This window comes from Sapajus apella, unplaced genomic scaffold (assembly GCF_009761245.1).
Source record: "Sapajus apella isolate SASKATOON/1434 unplaced genomic scaffold, GSC_monkey_1.0 scaffold40, whole genome shotgun sequence".
In the NCBI taxonomy this organism is placed as follows: domain Eukaryota; kingdom Metazoa; phylum Chordata; class Mammalia; order Primates; family Cebidae; genus Sapajus; species Sapajus apella.
Window position 1 is genome coordinate 15,020,538 of NW_022436980.1, and position 20,496 is coordinate 15,041,033.

General features: G+C 33.3%; 1 protein-coding gene across 10 annotated transcripts in view; it reads left to right on the forward strand.

Annotated features, from left to right (window-relative positions):
* CBLB (Cbl proto-oncogene B) overlaps positions 1-20,496 on the forward strand; it is a 261,652-nt gene that overhangs the window by 128,109 nt on the left and 113,047 nt on the right. For 9 of the 10 annotated variants that reach the window (XM_032299212.1, XM_032299211.1, XM_032299213.1 and 6 more), the window contains 3 exons: positions 794-931; positions 4,860-4,947; positions 7,648-7,779. In XM_032299212.1, the coding sequence (XP_032155103.1) occupies positions 794-931; positions 4,860-4,947; positions 7,648-7,779 (358 nt within the window). Of the gene's footprint in view, positions 1-793; positions 932-4,859; positions 4,948-6,184; positions 6,197-6,547; positions 7,780-20,496 lie in introns of those variants that run through there. The other variant, XM_032299218.1, reaches the window with a different exon arrangement.

Genomic DNA, 20,496 nt, shown 5'->3' on the forward strand with positions numbered 1-20,496 from the left:
GTGTGTGTGTGTGTGTGTGTGTGTGTGTGTGTGTGTGTGTGTGTGTGAAGGGCTGAAGAGAAATGATGTAATATGAAATAAGTATATAGGTAACAAATGAATAATGGATTTAAAGCCAAGTTGCTGTCTCCTTTTGTTGGAGACTAGTTTCAAGGGACTTGATTTGATTTATATTTTTGAATTATCTTAACTTCCCATTATAAGATACTAAATTTAGTTAGTTAGTATCTTATAATGCTTAGACGGCAGCCATGAACTTACCTAGTTTGCACTTTTGAGCTTTAGGAATGAATGGCTGGAATACCTAAAAGTTTTGAAAAGTTATTTAATAACTAATTTTAATGTCTAAATTACAAAGGAATATGTCAACTTCTGTAGTAGAAACTGGCTCAGTTTTTGTTGAGGTAAGCAAATTAAATTTAAATTTTGACTTACTTATTTTATTTTTTACACTCCAACAATGATTTATTTTGTAGCAATTCCATGCCATCAGCACTTTTATACCCAGCACCCTGATGATGACAAATCCCTAGAGAGTTTACAATCTTGTTTATTTTCTCATATATATCTGGAAGTATTTAAATAAAAAATGATCAGTGTTTCTCTTCAAATTGATAAATGGAGAAGTACAATGTTGTTAAGAATAAGTTAAAGGATAGAATATGAGGAGCATTCAGGTATCAGGCATTCTAAATTATTCTGTTTATTCTTTTGCTTGAAAGAAACCTAACAAGTTGTTAGGACTGACTTATATTCTGAATGTAATTAAATGTAGTTTTCTCATGTTTTGCAGCTACATTTTCCGGTTAAGTTGCACTCGATTGGGACAGTGGGCCATTGGCTATGTGACCGGGGATGGCAATATCTTACAGACCATACCTCATAACAAGCCCTTATTTCAAGCCCTGATTGATGGCAGCAGGGAAGGATTGTAAGTATAAGAATTGGGAATTAGAGTACTTATGATTTGCAAATTTGAAAAATAAAAATTGCTTTGTGATGGAGAGAATGGATAGTGAGGATGCTTTTTATCTTAAGACTGCTTAAGATAAAATAAAACCCATAATAATGGATGCTCAGTTTTTTTGTTAATCTCTTTAAATAGTCATTTCAAGGTAACTAACTATGTTATAGCAAATACATTTCAACTTCAGATTACAACGTGAATTTTTATCTTTCATACAATAAGAAGTTGGGACTTAAAGGTAGTTTTCAAATAGATGTAAAAGTATATATAAAGAGAAAATTATTTAGAATAAATTATCTAGAATAATTTACTTCTGTTTCCTCATATAACCCTAGATTACTTAATTTCACCTTTTTATTTTGATTGTTAGTGCCAGATTTTCTTTTCTCTTTCTTGTCTGTTTCTCCCTCCACCCCTTTCTTTTCTTTTCTCTCTGTAGATCTCTATTGGGCCCCTGCTGATAACTTAGCTCCAGTTTTGGGCAAGGCTTTCAGGGTTTTGAGTTTTCTTCTGGGGCCCCACGTTTGGTGCCAGATTATTGTCTGCAAAAAGAGTCAAACTCTAAAATATTTGAAGAAATGTATTCTGAGTCAAATACGAGTGACCATGGCCTGTGGCACAGCCTGTGACACATGAATAATGACTCCATATTCCAGGACTATATGTTAATTGCTAAGTTTAGTTTATCTCAAGCTATTCTTTTTTTTTTTTTTGCTATTCTTTTTTAAAATTTAAAAATAAATAACTTCTTTGTTTTTTAGATTAATAATGAATTCTCCCCCAGCCATTCCACACACAAAGTTTCGACAATCTGTTGGGTCCCTTCATAGAAAATATGTCTGGTTCTTCTTGTTTTATTCATCATGCCATTCCCTTCGTCCTCTCCTTGTGTTCTCATTCTCAGTGTCACTTCGTCATGCTGCTTTTTCTTCCCCTCTGTTGTGCTGGGTAATTTAGAGATGCTTGTGATCAAACTCACTGCGGTATGAATTGTGCTAGAAACCTAGCAGGAGAAAGTCCACCAGAGTTAACAAAGAGCAAATGATTTGAGTTTTACCTTTTTCAAAGCAATTGCAAAAAGGAAGGAAAAGAAAAAAAGTCAGGAGACTTATACAAAGAAAAAGTAGGCGTTTTAAAAAACCTGTGAGCTTTTGGGTGGAAGGGTGGCTTATGCCTGTAATCCCAGCATTTTGGGAGGCTAAGGCTGGAGGATTACTTGACCCTAGAAGTTCGAGACTAGTCTGGGCAACATGGCAAAACCCTATCTCTTCAAAAAATGCAAAAAAATTAGCCACCATTAGGTGGCTCGTGACCATAGTCCCAGCTACTATGGAGGCTAATGTGGGATAATCACCTGAGCCTGGGAAAATTGAGACTACAGTGATGTGATTGTGCCACTACACTCCAGCCTGGGCATCAGAGTAAGACCCTGTCTGAGGAAAACACACACACACGCACACGCACACGCACACGCACATGCACACAACCTTTCAGTAAATTAGTTCCATAACAATTGTATGGCAAGTTGTGGTACCAAATGTGTATTTCTCTCACTTTTTTCTTCTAATTTTCATAAATTTGCTAGTCTCGGTTATTTATACCTTTCTTCTAATGCGTCAAAGATCTGCGTATAGATTTTGATTTGTTTATAGATTTGTGTATAGATTAGATCATGATTACAGATTGTTTTTAAGAAAATATACTTTAAAGTTAGAATTTATAAGTAGAGGGTAAATGAGCAAATCTGTAGACAGAAAAATTTTCATATATCTTGTTTGAATTACACCTTCAGTCTATTTTTCAAAAGTCATTTAAAAAGTAACAAATTTTAGTAGTACAGTCAATTGACCAAAGCTTTTAAATTCCTGAGTAAAATAACTCTTAACAATTTCACACACACACACACACACACACACCCCTCCAGAGGGATTTAGCTAGTCGATTTTGAACATTAATGATATATGAGGATAAAATAGGATTTATAAATTAATTAGATAAGGTTTTTCATAAGATCAGTAAAAATACAGGATTATCATCTCATCCAGCTACCATCCAGGTCCATTGTATTTCCTTATATTAATAGCTAATCCAATATTGTTGACATAGCCCCATTGAAAAAGGCTCATCAGCAGTATATCCTGGGTATACTAAGGACAGAAATCATCGTTGCTCCTGATAGGTTTAAAAAGAACCTTTAACCTTTCCTATGGTACCCTTATCATCATTTTTGTCATCTTTCACTCCTGATTTCTTCCTTGAATTTCCTCATATTATTGAAATGTGATACATAAATTTTATATAATTTTTTTTAAATGGCCAATTTTAGGATACCAAAAAGTTACTTATCTTCTTTGAATTATCTCCTCATTTAATATTTGTTGAATTTTGTAACACACCCATAAGGCCATTCTAAATTTGTATCATATTCAGATGTAGTAAAGTCCTTTTGCTAAATCATGAAAAAAAAAATCATCTCACTTATTTGTCCCTTAATAGGTAAGAATTGTTTGCCCTTTAAGTTCATTTTTCTGGTTTTCCTGGGTAAATTCCAACACTTCACATGTTTGTAGACTCCTCATTCAAGGATAAACAGTGTTTGTTACTTTAAAGAATAGTTTTGTTATAGTTTTACCCTTCAAAATGTATATGTATGTATTGTAGAACTATAGTCTTTTTTTTTTTTTTTTTTTTTTTTTGAGATGGAGTCTCGCTCTGTCACCCAGGCTGGAGTGCAGTGGCGTGATTTGGGCTCATGGCAACCTCCACCTCCCAGGTTCAAGTGATTCTCCTGCCTCAGCCTCCTTGGTAGCTGGGATTACAGGCACGTGCCATCACACCCAGCTAATTTTTTGATTTTTAGTAGAGACGGTGTTTCACCATGTTGTTCAGGCTGGTTTTGAACTCCTGACCTCCAGTGATTCATCGGCCTTGGCCTCCCAAAGTGCTGGGATTACAAGCGAGAGCCATCACGACCAACCAGTACTACATTCTTATTGGTTTATTTAAGAAATCTAGTATAGAAAGATATTAAACAGAAATAACCACAATTTAATAAACTGACGAAACATAGCAGTGACATTACCACTTTTTAAAATCAAAAATAGGTATTTTCCAAAACAGCAAATTTTATTTTTTCATGAAGTTTTGAATAACAAGGGAAACTTCTGATCTAACACAGCAAGAAGGCATTATTACTACAACTTTTAGTTCAGATTTCAGTTTTCTCTGATAATAGAACCTTGTCTCTGTAGACCATTTTGTGTTTGTAGTGTTAAGTCAATGGAAGATGGAAATGTAATATTATCTAATTTTTAAAAATGTGGATGTGCATGTGTGTCTGTGTGTTTACATATGTGCACCTGTGTTTGTGTTAGGGTAAGTGAAAGATGAGAGAAGAGATATGGAAACTATAGAAAAAGGAACACCACAGAAGTGTTTGAATAACTTACAAAAAACTGTGGCCTTTAATTATATTTTTCTTTCCATATGATATTAAGCATGGTGTAGAATGATATTGTTAACGTTACCTGTGCTTCAGATGAAAGATGTAATAGTTGCAAATAGGTATATATGAAAAGTATTTTGGAATAGAACACGATTGACCAGTAAAATAAATTTTTAACTTATATAAGAGACTAGATATTTTATTGAAAATGGTTGCTTAGTGGCATAGGCTGTATTCATTATTTATTTCTGATATGAAAATAATTTCTATATTTAAGTGTCTTTAAAACAACATATTATGGAAATAGTGACATAGTATGTTACTGATATGTTACATAAAAAGGAAACATACAAATGTATGCTTAAATATAGAAACATTTGATTAAATATCCTCACATGCAACTGAAACTTGTATGTTTAAGGTAATAAAGTTTCTGTTTAAATTCAGTTATCTTTATCCTGATGGGAGGAGTTATAATCCTGATTTAACTGGATTATGTGAACCTACACCTCATGATCATATAAAAGTTACACAGGTAAGGATAATTTTTGGAAAAGTATAATTAAATAAATATATGTAATGCCTTTGAAATAAATAAGACTCTATACTGTAATTAAAATCAGGCACAGGTATTTAATACAAAAGATACTTAAGGAATTCTAAGAGTGTTAAAGAGAAATTATATCACTTTCCTATATTTTTTGATACAAATTTCTGCTATTAAAATTCTTGCTTGCCATATGGTATTGGTATTTATATGGGGGGAATAAAATAATTCCATAAGTAGGTAGGTTGGTATAAGGAGAGAGTCATAGTTTAGAAAACTACCAAAAAAAGATTAGAATAATTATATGCCTTAGCTTTTAGAGTCAAATGGGTAACTGAAGTCTGTTGACAATAACAATAGTGTTTTTCTAAATCCATTGTTGGTAACCAGATTTGGAAGAGAATGTAAGTTGCTAAAACCTTTCTTGAGAGTGATATTCAGTAATTATAAAAATCTAAGTGAAAATATCTCTTCACGTTAGAATCTATTATGTAATAAATCACTTACACATGTACACAAAAATCTGTACAACAGGTATTCATGGTAATATTTTTGTAAAAGTGAAAAATTACAAAATACCAAGAAGTTTAATAATAGATTAGATAGAATAGAACAGTATACTCCTACTGTATTGTGTGAAGTCATCAGCAGGAGGGAGGTAGCTCTACATACTCACCTGGGAACTTCCGCATCTTGTACTATAAAATAATTTCATTTATATAAAGTAGAAGTAGATAACATTTCGTTTGGCAAAGTTAAATTATGTAGGTTAAACTTCTGTAAATAAATAATAATTGCTGTATATGAACATATGAGTTTACTTTTTAAAAGATCAAAAAACCCCAAACTGGTAGGAGGATTTAACTGAGGAGGTGAAAGGGATTGCACACTCAGGGAGAGGATGGAGGGGGAACTTGAATATTTTATTGTATAAACAGTCTAGTTTTAAAATATTTTATATTTGAGATATATTCATGCCTTGTGTAATAAATAATAAAAATCTAAGGGAAAAAACCAACAAGAAGAATTATAGTTTTTTTTTTAAGATAATAGATAATGATTTACCTTATAATTCTCCAGGTTTCAGTTCCTGTAGCCTTTACATGATGATGTGAGACATACACATTGACATTTATATGTACATGCTGTACTTACAAATTTAATAACTACCATTTTATATTTAATATATGATTGCCATTTTAAAAGTTATATAGTGATCCTGGATTTTCTAATATGTGTGAAAGGGTACTCATGAAAGACAGTTTCTCTTTATAAAGCCATTAAAAAAAATAAATCTTTGGAAGTAATAACATTCATTTAAATTACTCATAAATATTCTTACTGTTTAGCTTACATTTCCAGATGAAGTCTGCAACTGTGATTTTTAGCTTAATGTAATGTTTTTATAATTGCAAATTTGTCCTTTGGATAGTCATAACCAGTATCAGTACTTATGTATTATTTCAGGGACATCAACAATTTATAACTTACTTTAGATTACTTTAGATTTATTACTTTTCCATTCTTACACATTCTCTCTTATTTCTTTCCTTATGTCCCCCCCCCAAATTTTTGTATATTCACACAGCATAGTAGATACAGCATATGTGTATACATGTGTACCTGCATGTACATGCATATGTATCCATGTACGTATATGTGTACGTACTTTTCCTCACCAGGATTATAATGTATCTTCGTAGGTTGTGGACTAAATATTGTTATTTATTTATCCTATTCAGTGCCAGGCACATTGTAGTCACTTCCTGAACCAAAAGTTACTGTGCACTTTTGACCCAAATTTTGGTTTCATAATTCCTTTTCTTAGCATTCCTAACATCTTTTTTTCATGGATCTTTACCATGAAAAAAGTACCAAAATTTACCGATTTGTTTGGATCTTCTTTTTCACAAAGATCTTTTCAGTATTTGAATTTTGAAAATTTTACTGTGCCAAATGTTTAAGCTAAAAACCTAATCAAGAACATTGCAGCTTTCATAAAAAGGTTTTTGGTTACCGAAGTGATTTATTTTCTTGTCATTGTTAGGGAAAGAGTGTGCACTTTTTAGTCAGAGACTTAATTTGGAATTTGAAGCAAACAATTTAAACTTATTAAGCCCCAGATTTAACTTTTGTTAAGTTCAATATATCTTCTTATGCTTTGGAAATTATGTGAAACAGTAAGTGTGGACCACAGTGCCTGGCATGTGGGAAGAACTGGGTAAATGTTTGCTGCTTTTCTTCCATTCTGGGGTTTATAAAGATATTGAAGCAATAAAATTTAATGTTTATCCAAGTATCATATTTTTTTTTCAATTCGACAGTTAAATTAGAGGAGCACGTGGCATTTATAAAAAGATAACGTCACTTCATATTCCTATTTTAAAACCATAGATTTTGTCTTTTGAGTCACTGTAACTGTTGAAACAAGTCCCTTTCTAAAGGAACAGTAAAGGAACATTAATCTGAATCATTAAGAAGCATATAAGATAGATGATAAAAGTTCAAACCCTTTTAAAATGGATTTTGAGGACCAAATTGTGATTATCAATTCAAAACATGTCTCAAATGGTAACAAAATTCTGACAAGATCAATTTTAAGATATTTACTGTGTGTCACTTTATTTGGGAAAATTTGATAATAACAATTCAGTTCATTAACATAACTTTTTTCCCCCCAAATTCCAGGAACAATATGAATTATATTGTGAAATGGGCTCCACTTTTCAGCTCTGTAAGATTTGTGCAGAGAATGACAAAGACGTCAAGATTGAGCCTTGTGGGCATTTGATGTGCACCTCTTGCCTTACAGCATGGCAGGTATAATCATTAGCATCATGAATGTCTTTCTTATATATCCTGCTAGTATTTCTCCTTTCAGTTTTCTTCTTAATGGTTTAGGAAGTAATGCTGATAAGTGCTTTATTTGAAATGATTGTTTAAAAAATTTATACGTTTGAGTTGCTTTATATAATTTGATTTTTAATTATCTTATATTTTGTTTCTTTTAAATGTATAACTTAATTTTATTAGTCACAGTAGTTCTACTTTTATACTACCATGGATTTGATTTCAGGATGTTCACTTACAGATATTATCAGCTAAACATATGTATGCCATTTATTGTAGGTCAGAATCTGAAGCCAAGTACACCTTAATAGATAAATCTTATTTTGATATTTTCAAGCAAACGTCTTTTCTCCAGAGGAGGCATGTTTCGTGTCTCACATATACTCCATAGTGCTGAAATTGGAGAATCAGACAGGAAGTCTGTCTCCCAAATACTTATAGATGCCACAGAAACAGACATTAAAGTTTCCTATTTACTGAAGCATAATCTCAGACAAATTGCTTTCCCATCTGTAACAGGCATTCAATAAATATAAATTGATTTGATGTTTTATAGAAAGGTCTGGAGAATAACTGCTTTTCCCAATGACTTTCTTATATTTCTTCATCTGTAATGAAGATTGGGGATTTAAAAGTGGCTCTTTGGACAGATTTCCAGTTTGAGTATTTGGAGGAGTCATGGAATATTTTGATCAAGGCATTTTGAAACTGCTGTTTGACATAGTTATATTGAAGCTAGAAGTATATTGATAGGGTTTAGAAAGCAAATAATTAAGCTTCCTAGCCTTTTAGAAAAATTGACAGTGAAGCATATAGGTGACATCCCTGCCCTATTTCTGAGCCATCTCAGTCCTTGATTTTCTTTGTCCAGCCCTGCACCTCTGCATTACTTGAGGAAGGATGGGCATTGAGGTTTATGGAACGGGGCTGACAGACTAAGAGGGGCGCTGATGCCTGCCTGCCGAGCTCCTTGCTTAATAATAAAATATAATGATTTTCCCATTTTCAGAGTCATGAAAGGGACTCCTTTTTTTGTGAATTTTTTTAATAGATGAGGAACAGAGGAAGAATTAGGAAGTGAATTACAGTGATTTATATTTTCAAAATCCTTTCTGATGCCCAGAGCTCTTCACTACCCCAGTAACATTGTTCAAAATCCCTATACCTCTCTCTTTCAATATGCATTTGGTTTATATTTTATTTTAGGTTTTTCTTTATATCCTCTCCCTTATTTCTTTTTGTCCCTTCATGATGTTGGTGAACTTTGCATATTACAGGGAGATGTTGGAGGAGATCATTCTCAACATAGATACTTGATTTCTATTATTTAAATAATGTTAACAGTAATAGTTCTGCAAACTTAGCAGTGCCCTTTAAAAACTACATTCAATACATGTAGATATGTTGGTAGAATTGTTGGCAAATGTATTTCAAATGTGTCAGTAGGAGATATAGAGATACTGATTCAGTGATAGATTGTCTCTAATTGGACTACATAGGACTGGTGTACCTGATAATCATTCCATGTTTCAGGATACATATTAAACTAACAATGAAAACAAATTGTGTTTGTCACCTCTCTCTTTGCCTTCAGTGTGGTAGTATGGTTTTTATAGGTGGAAAGAAACTAAAAGACTTGCATTTCTCCATGAAGAAAATCAGAATAATAGGCTGATACAAATTCCTGACACTCTGCCTCCATCCAGGGCTTGTGTATTTTAGCCATTTTTCTTGGGACTGCAGTCTTGGAACACACACATGCATACATGTTGCAGGACTTAACCTCTGTAACTCAATATTATGCTTAGTATTTGGAGGTTAAGTTGGTTAAAAGTCAGAAGCTGCTGTTAGTTTGACAGAAACGTGTTTAGTAAAATATACTGTTTAAAGCTTCAGTTGCTTACTGGCTGGGCATATTGGCTCACACCTCTAAATACCAGTACTTTGGGAGGCCTAGGTGGGAAGATCCGTTGAGCCCAGAAGTTCAAGATGAGCCTGGACAACATAGGGAGACCCTGTCTCTATAAAGCAATAAATAAAACTTTAAAAAATAGTTGTTTACCTTGCAGCCTAGTGTGAGTAGAAAAATATGGCTGAATATAAAGCAACAGATATTTTATTTTACTTTCTGTATACTTCTTGAAAGAAAGTTTATTTATTCTTAGTAAATCAATACTGCTTTCAGTAATTCCTAGCTTAACATTGTCAATAGATTCTTGGAAACTGCCACTTTGAGCAAAGTGAAATACTGTATGCGTAGGAACCTTAACTCTTGTTTCTATCGCTTAGCCTATGGTAAAATGGATTTCATTATACAGTAAGTTGTAGCACTTAAAGTCTCAATTTCCAAGATCCGATTAAAGATATTAATTGAGGACTTACTGTGTTTATTTGTTAAGTTTGTGAACTATTTGCAGTAGGTTCATTATGTGCAAAAGGCATGGGAATATTTCCCAGTTGTTGTCATTCTGTATTACTAATGCTGTGTCCTTTACATCACCACAACGCTTCTGTGGGTTACAGTGTGTTCTCCACATTGGTGTAGTTCCTCTTGCTTGCTGTTTATCAATTCCTTGAATTATTTCATGTTTTTTTAATATTGACTCAATGACCTTATATGAAGGTATGTCCAATACTGTTGATAAATTCTTAGCATTTACTATTTCTCTTTTTCACTCTGAAGTACTTCTCAGTTTTACTTTTAGAAATTGAGGAAGTACCTAAATGTCAAACTCTGAAATAGTTAAAATTTTAAAAGTTATGTGAGAGAGAAGTAACAAAGTACTTTACTAAGTAAAGTATTAACAAAAAATGACGAATTTCAAACTATTCAGAAGGTTGAAATAATAAATTACATTTATGTTACTAGAGAGTAATGTTATTAATATGATTATAGAATTTTGCACCTAAATTAATGAAAAATATGCAAATCTTTAGCTTCAGTATTATCTTTGGATTATCCTCAAACAAAGCAGCTCATCATTAATAAGTATTCTCCTGATACATTTTGCATATGTCTCTGTAAGCTCTTACCTCATTATATTAATATTGTAAATATTTCCATATTTATGTGTTTCCTTTCTAGAATCTAGATTACTTTACCTATTTTAGAATCTCCCTCTGCATGTTATCTGCACATTGGTTGTTACTCAGTAAATACTTAGAGATTACATGCTAGGTAATGTAAAGGAAAAAGAAGAAGTCTAAAAGCACATTAAATAAAAAGACAGTATTGCAGATTGATTGTGAAAAGCTCTTACAATAATTTTCTGAGAAGTATTTATGATCTTTTCAAAGACCTTTTATCATATTCAGTATCTGAGAATGAATCCTAGAAATTCTAAGGTTTAGTTTCGTCTGTTCCATTCACTAGCTATTGTGTAATTTCCTTAACTTTTTACATTTTTATCTTACCCACCCATTTTTGAACCATGTTATTTTACTTTTATTGTTTGCAGTACTACCAGCACTAACCCAGAAGCAGTAAGACTGTCTTTATTGCTCTTTTGTACCAAAAAAACATGCACAGTGATCCCTGGTTTATGTTTTCTCTACCCCTAAAGAAAATTGTTCTTAGGTCAATAAATCTAAATTGATATTTCACAGTCTCTGTATCTCAGTGGGATCTTACTGGTCAAAGGAAGTTTCAACTTTTGAACATTTCTACTTTTGGATAATCTAAATATTTTTCCATTGAGATACAGTCTGCACATAGTGGTGCCTCCTGCCAATCAACGTATCTGTTTTGGCAGCTTTTGTATTATTGCATGAACAGCAATGTTTGTTGATCATTTAAACATTTTATTGCAAAATGCCTCTGGTATTTAATAAAAATAAAAGTCTTATAAAGTTAATCTAGTTAAAGCAGAGGTGTAAAACATTAGATATGCTGAAGATCTCATATCTATAATCTCATCTAGCTGCTCACTTAACCTAACTGATGGTAAATATGTCAGTGAGAAGAACAAAATTATAGCACACTTCACTTCATAGTTCCACAAAATATTGCCAGAAAGTGTATCTAAACTTGCAGATACATAAAGAGGAATGTTTCAAAGGTATTAGGTCTCTGGACTTAGGTTAAAATAACATGTCTCTCTTTTTCAATATTTTCCTCATTCAGAAATGGTTTAAAGACATTGTTTTCAAGACAATTCTACTTTAAAGACATTGTTTTTGTTTTATATGATTAAATTTGCAAGCTTAACTCTGCACAAGGAGAATTTGTTATTTGCTTCTTCCCCTTACTGGTTTGGTAGAAGCAAACCTAGATGGTTTCCACTGTCATTTTCATTTATTTATTTAGGAAACATTCTTTGAGCAGCTACAGTGTCCCACGTTATGTACTATTTCTGAACTAAGAACTCTGAGACACAATCCATAGCCCCAGGAAGTTAAAATTAAATCTGAAAGTCCTATTGAGGAGCATGGTGTTAATACTTACTCAAAGTAAGCATCCTGTTATTCTTCAAATTTAATTACGGCTACTAGACATTTTTTGTTACTTTCTACTGCTTTGGTTGGGCATGCTGATCTGAAAATGATTTTAAAGGCTTAAAGGCTGCACGTCTGCCAAGAAGCTATGATAAATCAGTTAGAATCCAATAGGAAGTATTAAACCCTGACCATAAATCATACTATGCTCAGCAGTGTGCATTTTTAGCAAATCATTCTTCACCAACTTTTCTTTCTATCTGATGCCCTACTTTGGTTTAATTGAAATTCATTAGAGACTTAAATTTTATATAGTTAACAGAAAACTTAAGAAATACATAGTAGCTGTGTCAGTTAGTTGTTACAGGCTGCCAGTGGTTACTCTTTAATTGCTGTCATGATGGCCAATTAGTCATGCCTCTGAAGAGGTGTCAGATGCTTTTTACCCTTTCTGAAACATCTGTGTTATTTAATAAATTGAATAAGCAAGCAGAGTTTGCACAGAATACTAAATAAGATGAATAATCACCTTTCTAGAGACATTTTTTGAAGTAATATTACTCTATGTACAACGTTTCTGTGCTGTCCTTGGTAATAAAACTTGGGGAGTTGTCTTCCATGTCCACGTTTTAATGGGATATTAACAAAATATTTATCTTCTCAAGCCTGAACTTCTGCACATCTTCCCTTGTGAGGTAGTATATTATACAGCAGTGAATCTGCAGCATTATCCTAAGATTAAAAGTTAAAGAATTGTTTTCATTCTGTGCTTATTTCAGGAATCTAGAAAATGGCTTTTGTTTTGTAGCTGTCCTTGTAGATGTCCTTCACATCCCTTGTAAGTTGTATTTCTAGGTATTTATTCTCTTTGTAGCAGTTGTAAATGGGAGTTCACTCATGATTTGGCTCTCTATTATTGGTGTATAGGAATGCTTGTGATTTTTGCACATTGATTTTGTATCCTGAGACTTTGCCGAAGTTGCTTATCAGCTTAAGGAAATTTTGGGCTGAGATGATGGGGTATTTTAAATATACAATCATGTCATCTGCAAACAGAGAGGACACAAACAAATGGAAAAACGTTCCATGCTCATGGATAGGAAGAATCAATATCGTAATAATGGCCATACTACCCAAAGTAATTTATAGATTCAGTGATATCCCCATCAAACTACTGTTGACTTTCTTCACAGACTTAGAAAAAAACTACTTTAAATTTCATATGGAGCCAAAAAAAGAGCCCATATAGTGGAGACAATCCTAAGCAAAAAGAACAAAGCTGGAGGCATCACACTATCTAACTTCAAACTATACTACAAGGCTACAGTAACCAAAACAGCATGGCACTGGTAACAAAACAGATGTGTAGACCAATGGAAGAGAACAGAAACCTCTGAAATAACACCATACATCTATAACTATCTGGTCTTGGAAAAACCTGACAAAAACATACAATGGGGAAACAATTCCCTGTTTAATAAATGGTGTTGTGAAAACTGGCTAGCCACAGCAGAAAACTAAAACTGGACCCCTTCCTTACAGCTTATACAAAAATTAACTCAAGATGGATTAAGACTTAAGCGTAAGACCTAAAACCATAAAAACCATAGAAGAAAACCTGGGCAATACCATTTAGGACATAGGCATGAGCAAAGACTTCATGACTAAAACACCAAAATCAATGGCAACAAAAGCCAGAATTGGCAAATGGGACCTAATTAAACTAAAGAGCTTCTGCACAGCAAAAGAAACTATCATCAGAATGGACAGGTAACCTATAGAATGGGAGAAAATTTTTGCGATCTATCGACCTGACAAAGGGCTAATACCCAGAATCTACAAGGAACTTAAACAAATTTACAAGAAACAAACAACCCCATCAAAAAGTGGGTGAAAGATATGAACAGACACTTCTCAAAAGAAGACATTTGTGCGGGCAACAAACATGAAAAAAGCTCATAATCACTAGTCATTAGAGAAATGCAAATCAAAACCACCGTGAGATACCCTCTCATGCAAGTTAGAATGGCAATCATTAAGAAGTCAGGAAACAACAGATGCTGGAGAGGATGTGGAGAAATAGAAATGCTTTTACACTGTTGGTGGGAGTGTAAGTTAGTTCGACCATTGTGGAAGACAGTGTGGCGATTTCTCAAGAATCTAGAATAGAAATTCCATTTGACCCAGCAATCCCACTACTGGGTATATACCCAAAGGACTATAAGTCATTATACTTTAAAGATACATGCACACGTATGTTTATTGCAGCAGTCTTCACGATAGCAAAGACTTGGTTGGAACCAATCCAGATGCCCATCAGCTATAGACTTGGATAAAGAAAATATGGCACGTATACACCATGGAATACTGTGCAACCATAAGAAAGGATGAGTTCATGTTCTTTGCAGGAACATGGTTGAAGCTGGAAACCATCTTTCTCAGCAAACTGACAAAGGAACAAAAAACCAAACACCGCGTGTTCTCATTCATGAGTGGGAGTCAAACAGTGAGAGCACATGGACGCAGGGAGGGGAAGATCACACACCAGGGCCTGTCATGGGGTGGAGGCCTAGGGGAGGGATAGCATTAGGAGAAATACCTAACGTAGATGATGGGTTGATGGGTGCAGCAAACCACCGTGGCACGTGTATACCTGAATACCTAACCTGCACAAGTAACCTGTACATTCTGCACATGTATTCCAGAACTTGAATTATAATAAAAAAAAAAAAGAAAATAGCTTTTGAGCTCCTGAATGGAACAAACTCTAAACTGTGTTCTTTACATCTTCCTTCCAAAATGAAAAATGGATATCTTTGTCAGTTGGATATTCGGCTATGTTTTGAATTACTGCCAAGGACTTTAATTCAATTAAATGTAAAATTAATTTTCCTGTGGTTATTCTTCCTGCATGTTGTTTGATATAATTTAAAGGAAAGGTATCAGAGTATTCAAAACAGTAATTCACCAAAAAAATCAATAAATTCTGATTTTAATATGAAATATTATTAAAGAGATTTATAGGTTTTCCATAGGTAGAGAGTGTTGCTGAGGAAAAGTATATAGTTGTGTGAGAGAGGAGAGAAGCTCAAATGATCACATTTAAGGCAGTAAGAAATAATCTTTGGCCAGGCATGGTTGCTCGCATCTGTAATCCCAGCACTTTGGGAGGCCAGCGTGGATGGATCACCTCAGGTCAGCAGTTGAAGACCAGCCTTGCCCACATGGCAAACCCTGTCTCTACTAAAAATACCAAATAGCTGGGCATGTTGGTAGGCGCCTGTAATCCCAGCAGCTTGGAAGGCTGAAAGTGCAGATGAATGATTTGAATCCCAGAGGTGGAGGTTGCAGTGAGCCGAGATCACGGCCCTGCATCCCAGTCTGGGAAACAGAGCAAGATTCTGCCTCATAAAATCATAATAATTTTTAAAAAGAGAAATATTTTACTCTATCTTCCTTCAAAGGCAACCAGTCATCAAATTTCTAGCCTCAGTGAAATTTTATAACTTTAGTACTACAAATAGAAAATAATACTTGCCTTTATGAATGTTTTAAATTGGTACTTTTGTCTTTAACCACCTGTTGTGTCTTTTGTATAAATGTGATTAAATGTTGGAGCTTCTCTTTCATGTTGGGAGTAATATAGAAGCTGCTAGAGTTGCCCCAAAATGTTATAATGACATTATGAACTAGAGTAATGCACTAGAAAAGGAAAGGAAATGATGGATATGAGAAAAGAAAGTCTAGTAGAGTAAGTGCTTGACTCTTAAGCCTAATGACTAAATTAGAGGGATGCTTGCTGTATTGTAAAGTGTCTGGATAGTAACAGAATTGGCACTTTGGAAACATTTTCAGTTGACTCCTCCATGGATTTTTCATAGGTGTTTTTAAAGTTGACACCATTTTTTAAATGTCTTGAGATCGTAGACTCATTCTAAATTACCCACTCATTCTAGACCAACTTTATGCATTAAAATTTTAAATTGAATTCAAGCAACAATGTTTGAAACAAAAAGCTTTTACTATGTAAAAACATATCCCCAGAAATGGTGTAATTATTCAGATAAATTTTATGTCTTCCTGTTAAAGAGCTGAATGTTTTCAATTAGAGTGGACAGAACATTGATTGATTGTAGCAGTTTTTAAAAATTTTTAAATTTGCAATTTGAGCAAAATAGTTTTAAAGTTTTTACATGTATTAATGATCAGTAGTAGCAAGTGGCTGTATTTCACCTGTATTTTAACTTTGGCTATGAATCTGAGATTGAAAAACCACTAAATGTGGATCCTGTAGTAGAGTGTTGAAATGATTATACTCTTGAAATAGACCCCCTTGTTGTGATTTCCTACTTAACTTTGCTTGCTATGTGACCTTCATCAAACTAGTAAAACATTTTTTCTGTTGGTGAAATGGGGGACAATAATTGGACCTACCTTATAGGATTAAATGAATTCATATTTAGAGAGTGCTTACAACAGTGCTTAGAATTTTAGTTATTATTGTTTCTAATAAAGTACTTAGGAGATATCTCATATTTCCAATTGTGGTTAATCTATGCACACTGATAATTCTGTAGGTTTTAAATTGTATTCATTTCATTACAAAATGGAATTTGTATAAAGACGTGAGGTTTTTCAAATGTTAAGATATGTTTCCTCAGTTTTCTTATTATATTTATTCGTGAAACTATTTTATATTAATTATGGCAACTGGAATTTGTAAATTTGTATATTTTTACAGCACTTTATAAAGCTTTAAACTAATCTATCTCACTTTATTTTTACGGTGTCTCTAAATGTGCATTATCTTATTATAAATGAGATGCAGTGAATTGTCCAGTGTCTCACAGCTGTAATTGGGAGAGGTGGACATCCGCTTCAAGTATCCTAATTCAGAAAGTCTGTGCTCGTTTTCTGCTTCTTTGTGGAAGCCTTTATGGGCCTCCCAAATCAAAACTAGAGGCGTCTAGATTCACCAATGTCTTTTTCCTTTGTCCATCATGAAATAAACCAGAACCAAAGATCTCTCCCGCTCTGTGGCATTTTGTCTAAGATTACTATTAACTATCCTTTATTCTTTCATTCATTCTTTCAGCCAGAAGTTAGTGAGTTTCTGTGGGAGATACTGTGCTTTGAAAATTATTGGTATGGATCCAACCTATTCTCAGTGCATTTATTTACATATAATTTTCCCAGTTATAATTGCTGTATTTAAAAAAAGATTTGTGACAACCTCATAGCTACATGAAATACAGCAAGGTAATATAAATTAGAAGTTATTGATAAAGAAAAAAATACACACAGATACAGTAAAATGCATACAGATACAGTAAAAGTATAAAATACACTCACTCCAAAATGAGACTTTGGAGGTCCTATGTATACCTTACAGCCCTGATGTGTATTATATATGTGGGAAGGCGTAAAGTGACTGACTTTGTCAGAGTGTGCCTCTAATAATCATTCTGAAAGCAAATAAATTATACTATATATAATGCTATCTTGCAAAACATTTAAGAGAAAGTATCTAAGATATAGTATGTCTGTCTTAGCAATATTTAAACAAAATGTGCAAGACAGTTGATACATGATGAGGATGATCATGAAATGGTACTAACAATATTCATTTGAATTTTTACAGAGTATTTGTGGAGAATGGAGTATTATGAAAGTTTACATTTTTTTTCTATTTGTCAATGTTATTTTATTCTGAAAATACACCTATAGAATATATGTTATATATTCTAAAAATATACCTAAAGTTATATTTTTAAGTAATGTCACTAACTTACAGTATTAATGGTTGAGATGTGAGTCTGAATTATATAACGATATTATGAGAAATCACAGAGTTTTGTTTCCGCCGTGTATAGTATTCACTAATAACTTCTGCACCCTTTGATTTAGAGGTTTTTCTTATTTGAGGAAGTGAAACCTACTGAGTCATTTAGAATAGACGGAGTCCTCAGTACTTCCTCTTAACATTCACGGAATGGTGGGGAATAGAAAATCAGTTATTTACTGGTCTTTCTTCTACATTAACACATATTATTTAATCTTGCCTTAAGTGTACATTGACAGGAACATTATTTTAATTATTGTATTGAAGACATTCTTCATGTGTATTTAATCAGCCACCTGACAGAAACTAGAGTAACCGAAGTAGCATTTGAGACTTTATGGCTAGGTGTAATTTGCATGTGATGGTAGTCCATTTAGAAAGTGTGATAGATGAAGTCATACTAGAGTAAGTAGCATTGGAGACACATTCAGTGTGATCTGTGTTTGCAAATCAAAATTGATGTTCATTGCAGCTGTTTGTTGATCTGATGAGTAATATAAACTCTCAACAACAAAGCTGAAGAGAAGATGTATTTTGTGATATCTACTCTTATAATAGATACTCTTAACACACATCAGTAATTTGTATATCATTAAACTTTCAACTAGCATAGAGAAAAATCTAAATTCAATTTTAGATGAACCGTTCTTGGTTTTTTCTTGTTCTGTAAAGACACAGTTGTTGCCTTTCACCTCCTACTCCTTCAAAACTCAATATTTTCAGTTACCTCTTATGAGGAAATAGATCACATAAACTGGATGCTTATGTTTAACCAGAGCAATATGTGAGTTGACCCTGGAGGCTCAAAGAGAAACTTGTATAGCCTAATAGTGTGTCTTGCACATTCTATGCATTGTGCTAAAAAGTAATGTGACTTTCATGATTTAGATTGAGTGGAATAATTTTTGGTTATGATACTGTACTGGAATTCGGTCTTTTAAAGGTTCTTGGTTTTTAGTTATGATACTAAAATATTTACCAATGAATTTATATGATGTGTAGGAGGTACTTCAAAACAATATAAGAGTGGAAGGAATAAGAGCATATACATGAAACTGGATTGGAGATGAATTGATAATTTTTGAAGTCAGGTGATAGGTACATAGAAATTCATTACAGATTTCCTTCAAATTTTATGTATATCTGAGATTTTCTATAATTTTTTTAAATGTATGAGTAAATGAAGTGCCTATGTAGGTCTCAAAGTACTGCTTTTCATTCTTCGTGTGTTAAAGACACAGGGACCATCAGATCTTGCTTGCTTTTTTTTTTTTTTTTTTTTTTTTTGACACAGAGTCTTACCCTGACCCAGGGTGAGGGCAGTCATGCTATCGTAGCTCACTGTACCCTCAAACTCCTGGTTTTAAACGAAACTCCCACCTCAGCTTCACAACCAACACAGGCTGGCGCAGGTTGCTGTTATATAAAACTATCTTTTTGAAATTGTTTCATGTAGATCTGTAAAAATACTCCATAGGCACCTAATATGGATCCCTTTTGATTTTTATAACAAGGGGAGTTTTGCCTGGATGATAACATATTGAATATGACTTTAAATTTAATATTCTTTCTATAGATATATAAGAGAAAGATTTAGCTTTTCTTAAATATTTACTCCTCTGTTAGAAAATATTATGAGGAGATTATCAAAAATAGAAGAGTTAAATCTTGGTTTTATTATCTGTAAAATGATGGTGCAAATAATATTTAGTGTGTTTTGAAGCCCACTGGACTTCAAATATGTGGGGTGGTAAACCTTGAAGGATTCTGTATTTATATGTCTGTATTTCTCTGTATCACCTTAGTTCAACTATTTTACCATTCCAAGTTTCCTTTCTAGATTATGTACAAGCAGATGAACGAGGGAATGTTGCAGTTTTTTTTTTCTTAATCAAGCCAAGGTTTTTCCTTTTTTGGCAATTTGTTTGGCAGAGGAGGTGTTCAGTTTGTTAAGCTGAATGCAGCTTAGAAAGAATAAACTATCACAAGATCTGCCACTAAGTAGATGCTTGGTAGTGGTTCAATGAGAAGAGAGGGAGAGAGAGGTATTCCATCCTGAACCAAGTATCACTATTGGGCCGGTAGATCACTAATTTCCTATTAAACCAAGTGGATAGGATAGTCCTGAATTACTTATGGAACAGTTATTTTAAAGATGTCAACTCTCTGCATCCCTTGTCTCGCCACTAAAATGGTGCTATTTCATTCAATTTCTTCCTTAAAGTAATATTATGATTTTTACTACTTTTAAATAACACATTGCTAAAGTCATGGTATAATGCAAAAACAAAAATAGGGTGGACAATATCATATACCATCTTTTCTCTAGAAAGTAATGTTATCTGTAGGGCAAGAAAACAGTTTCTTTTTTAACTTCCCTGCAAATTGTGAATTTTTAATGTAGTTTTAAG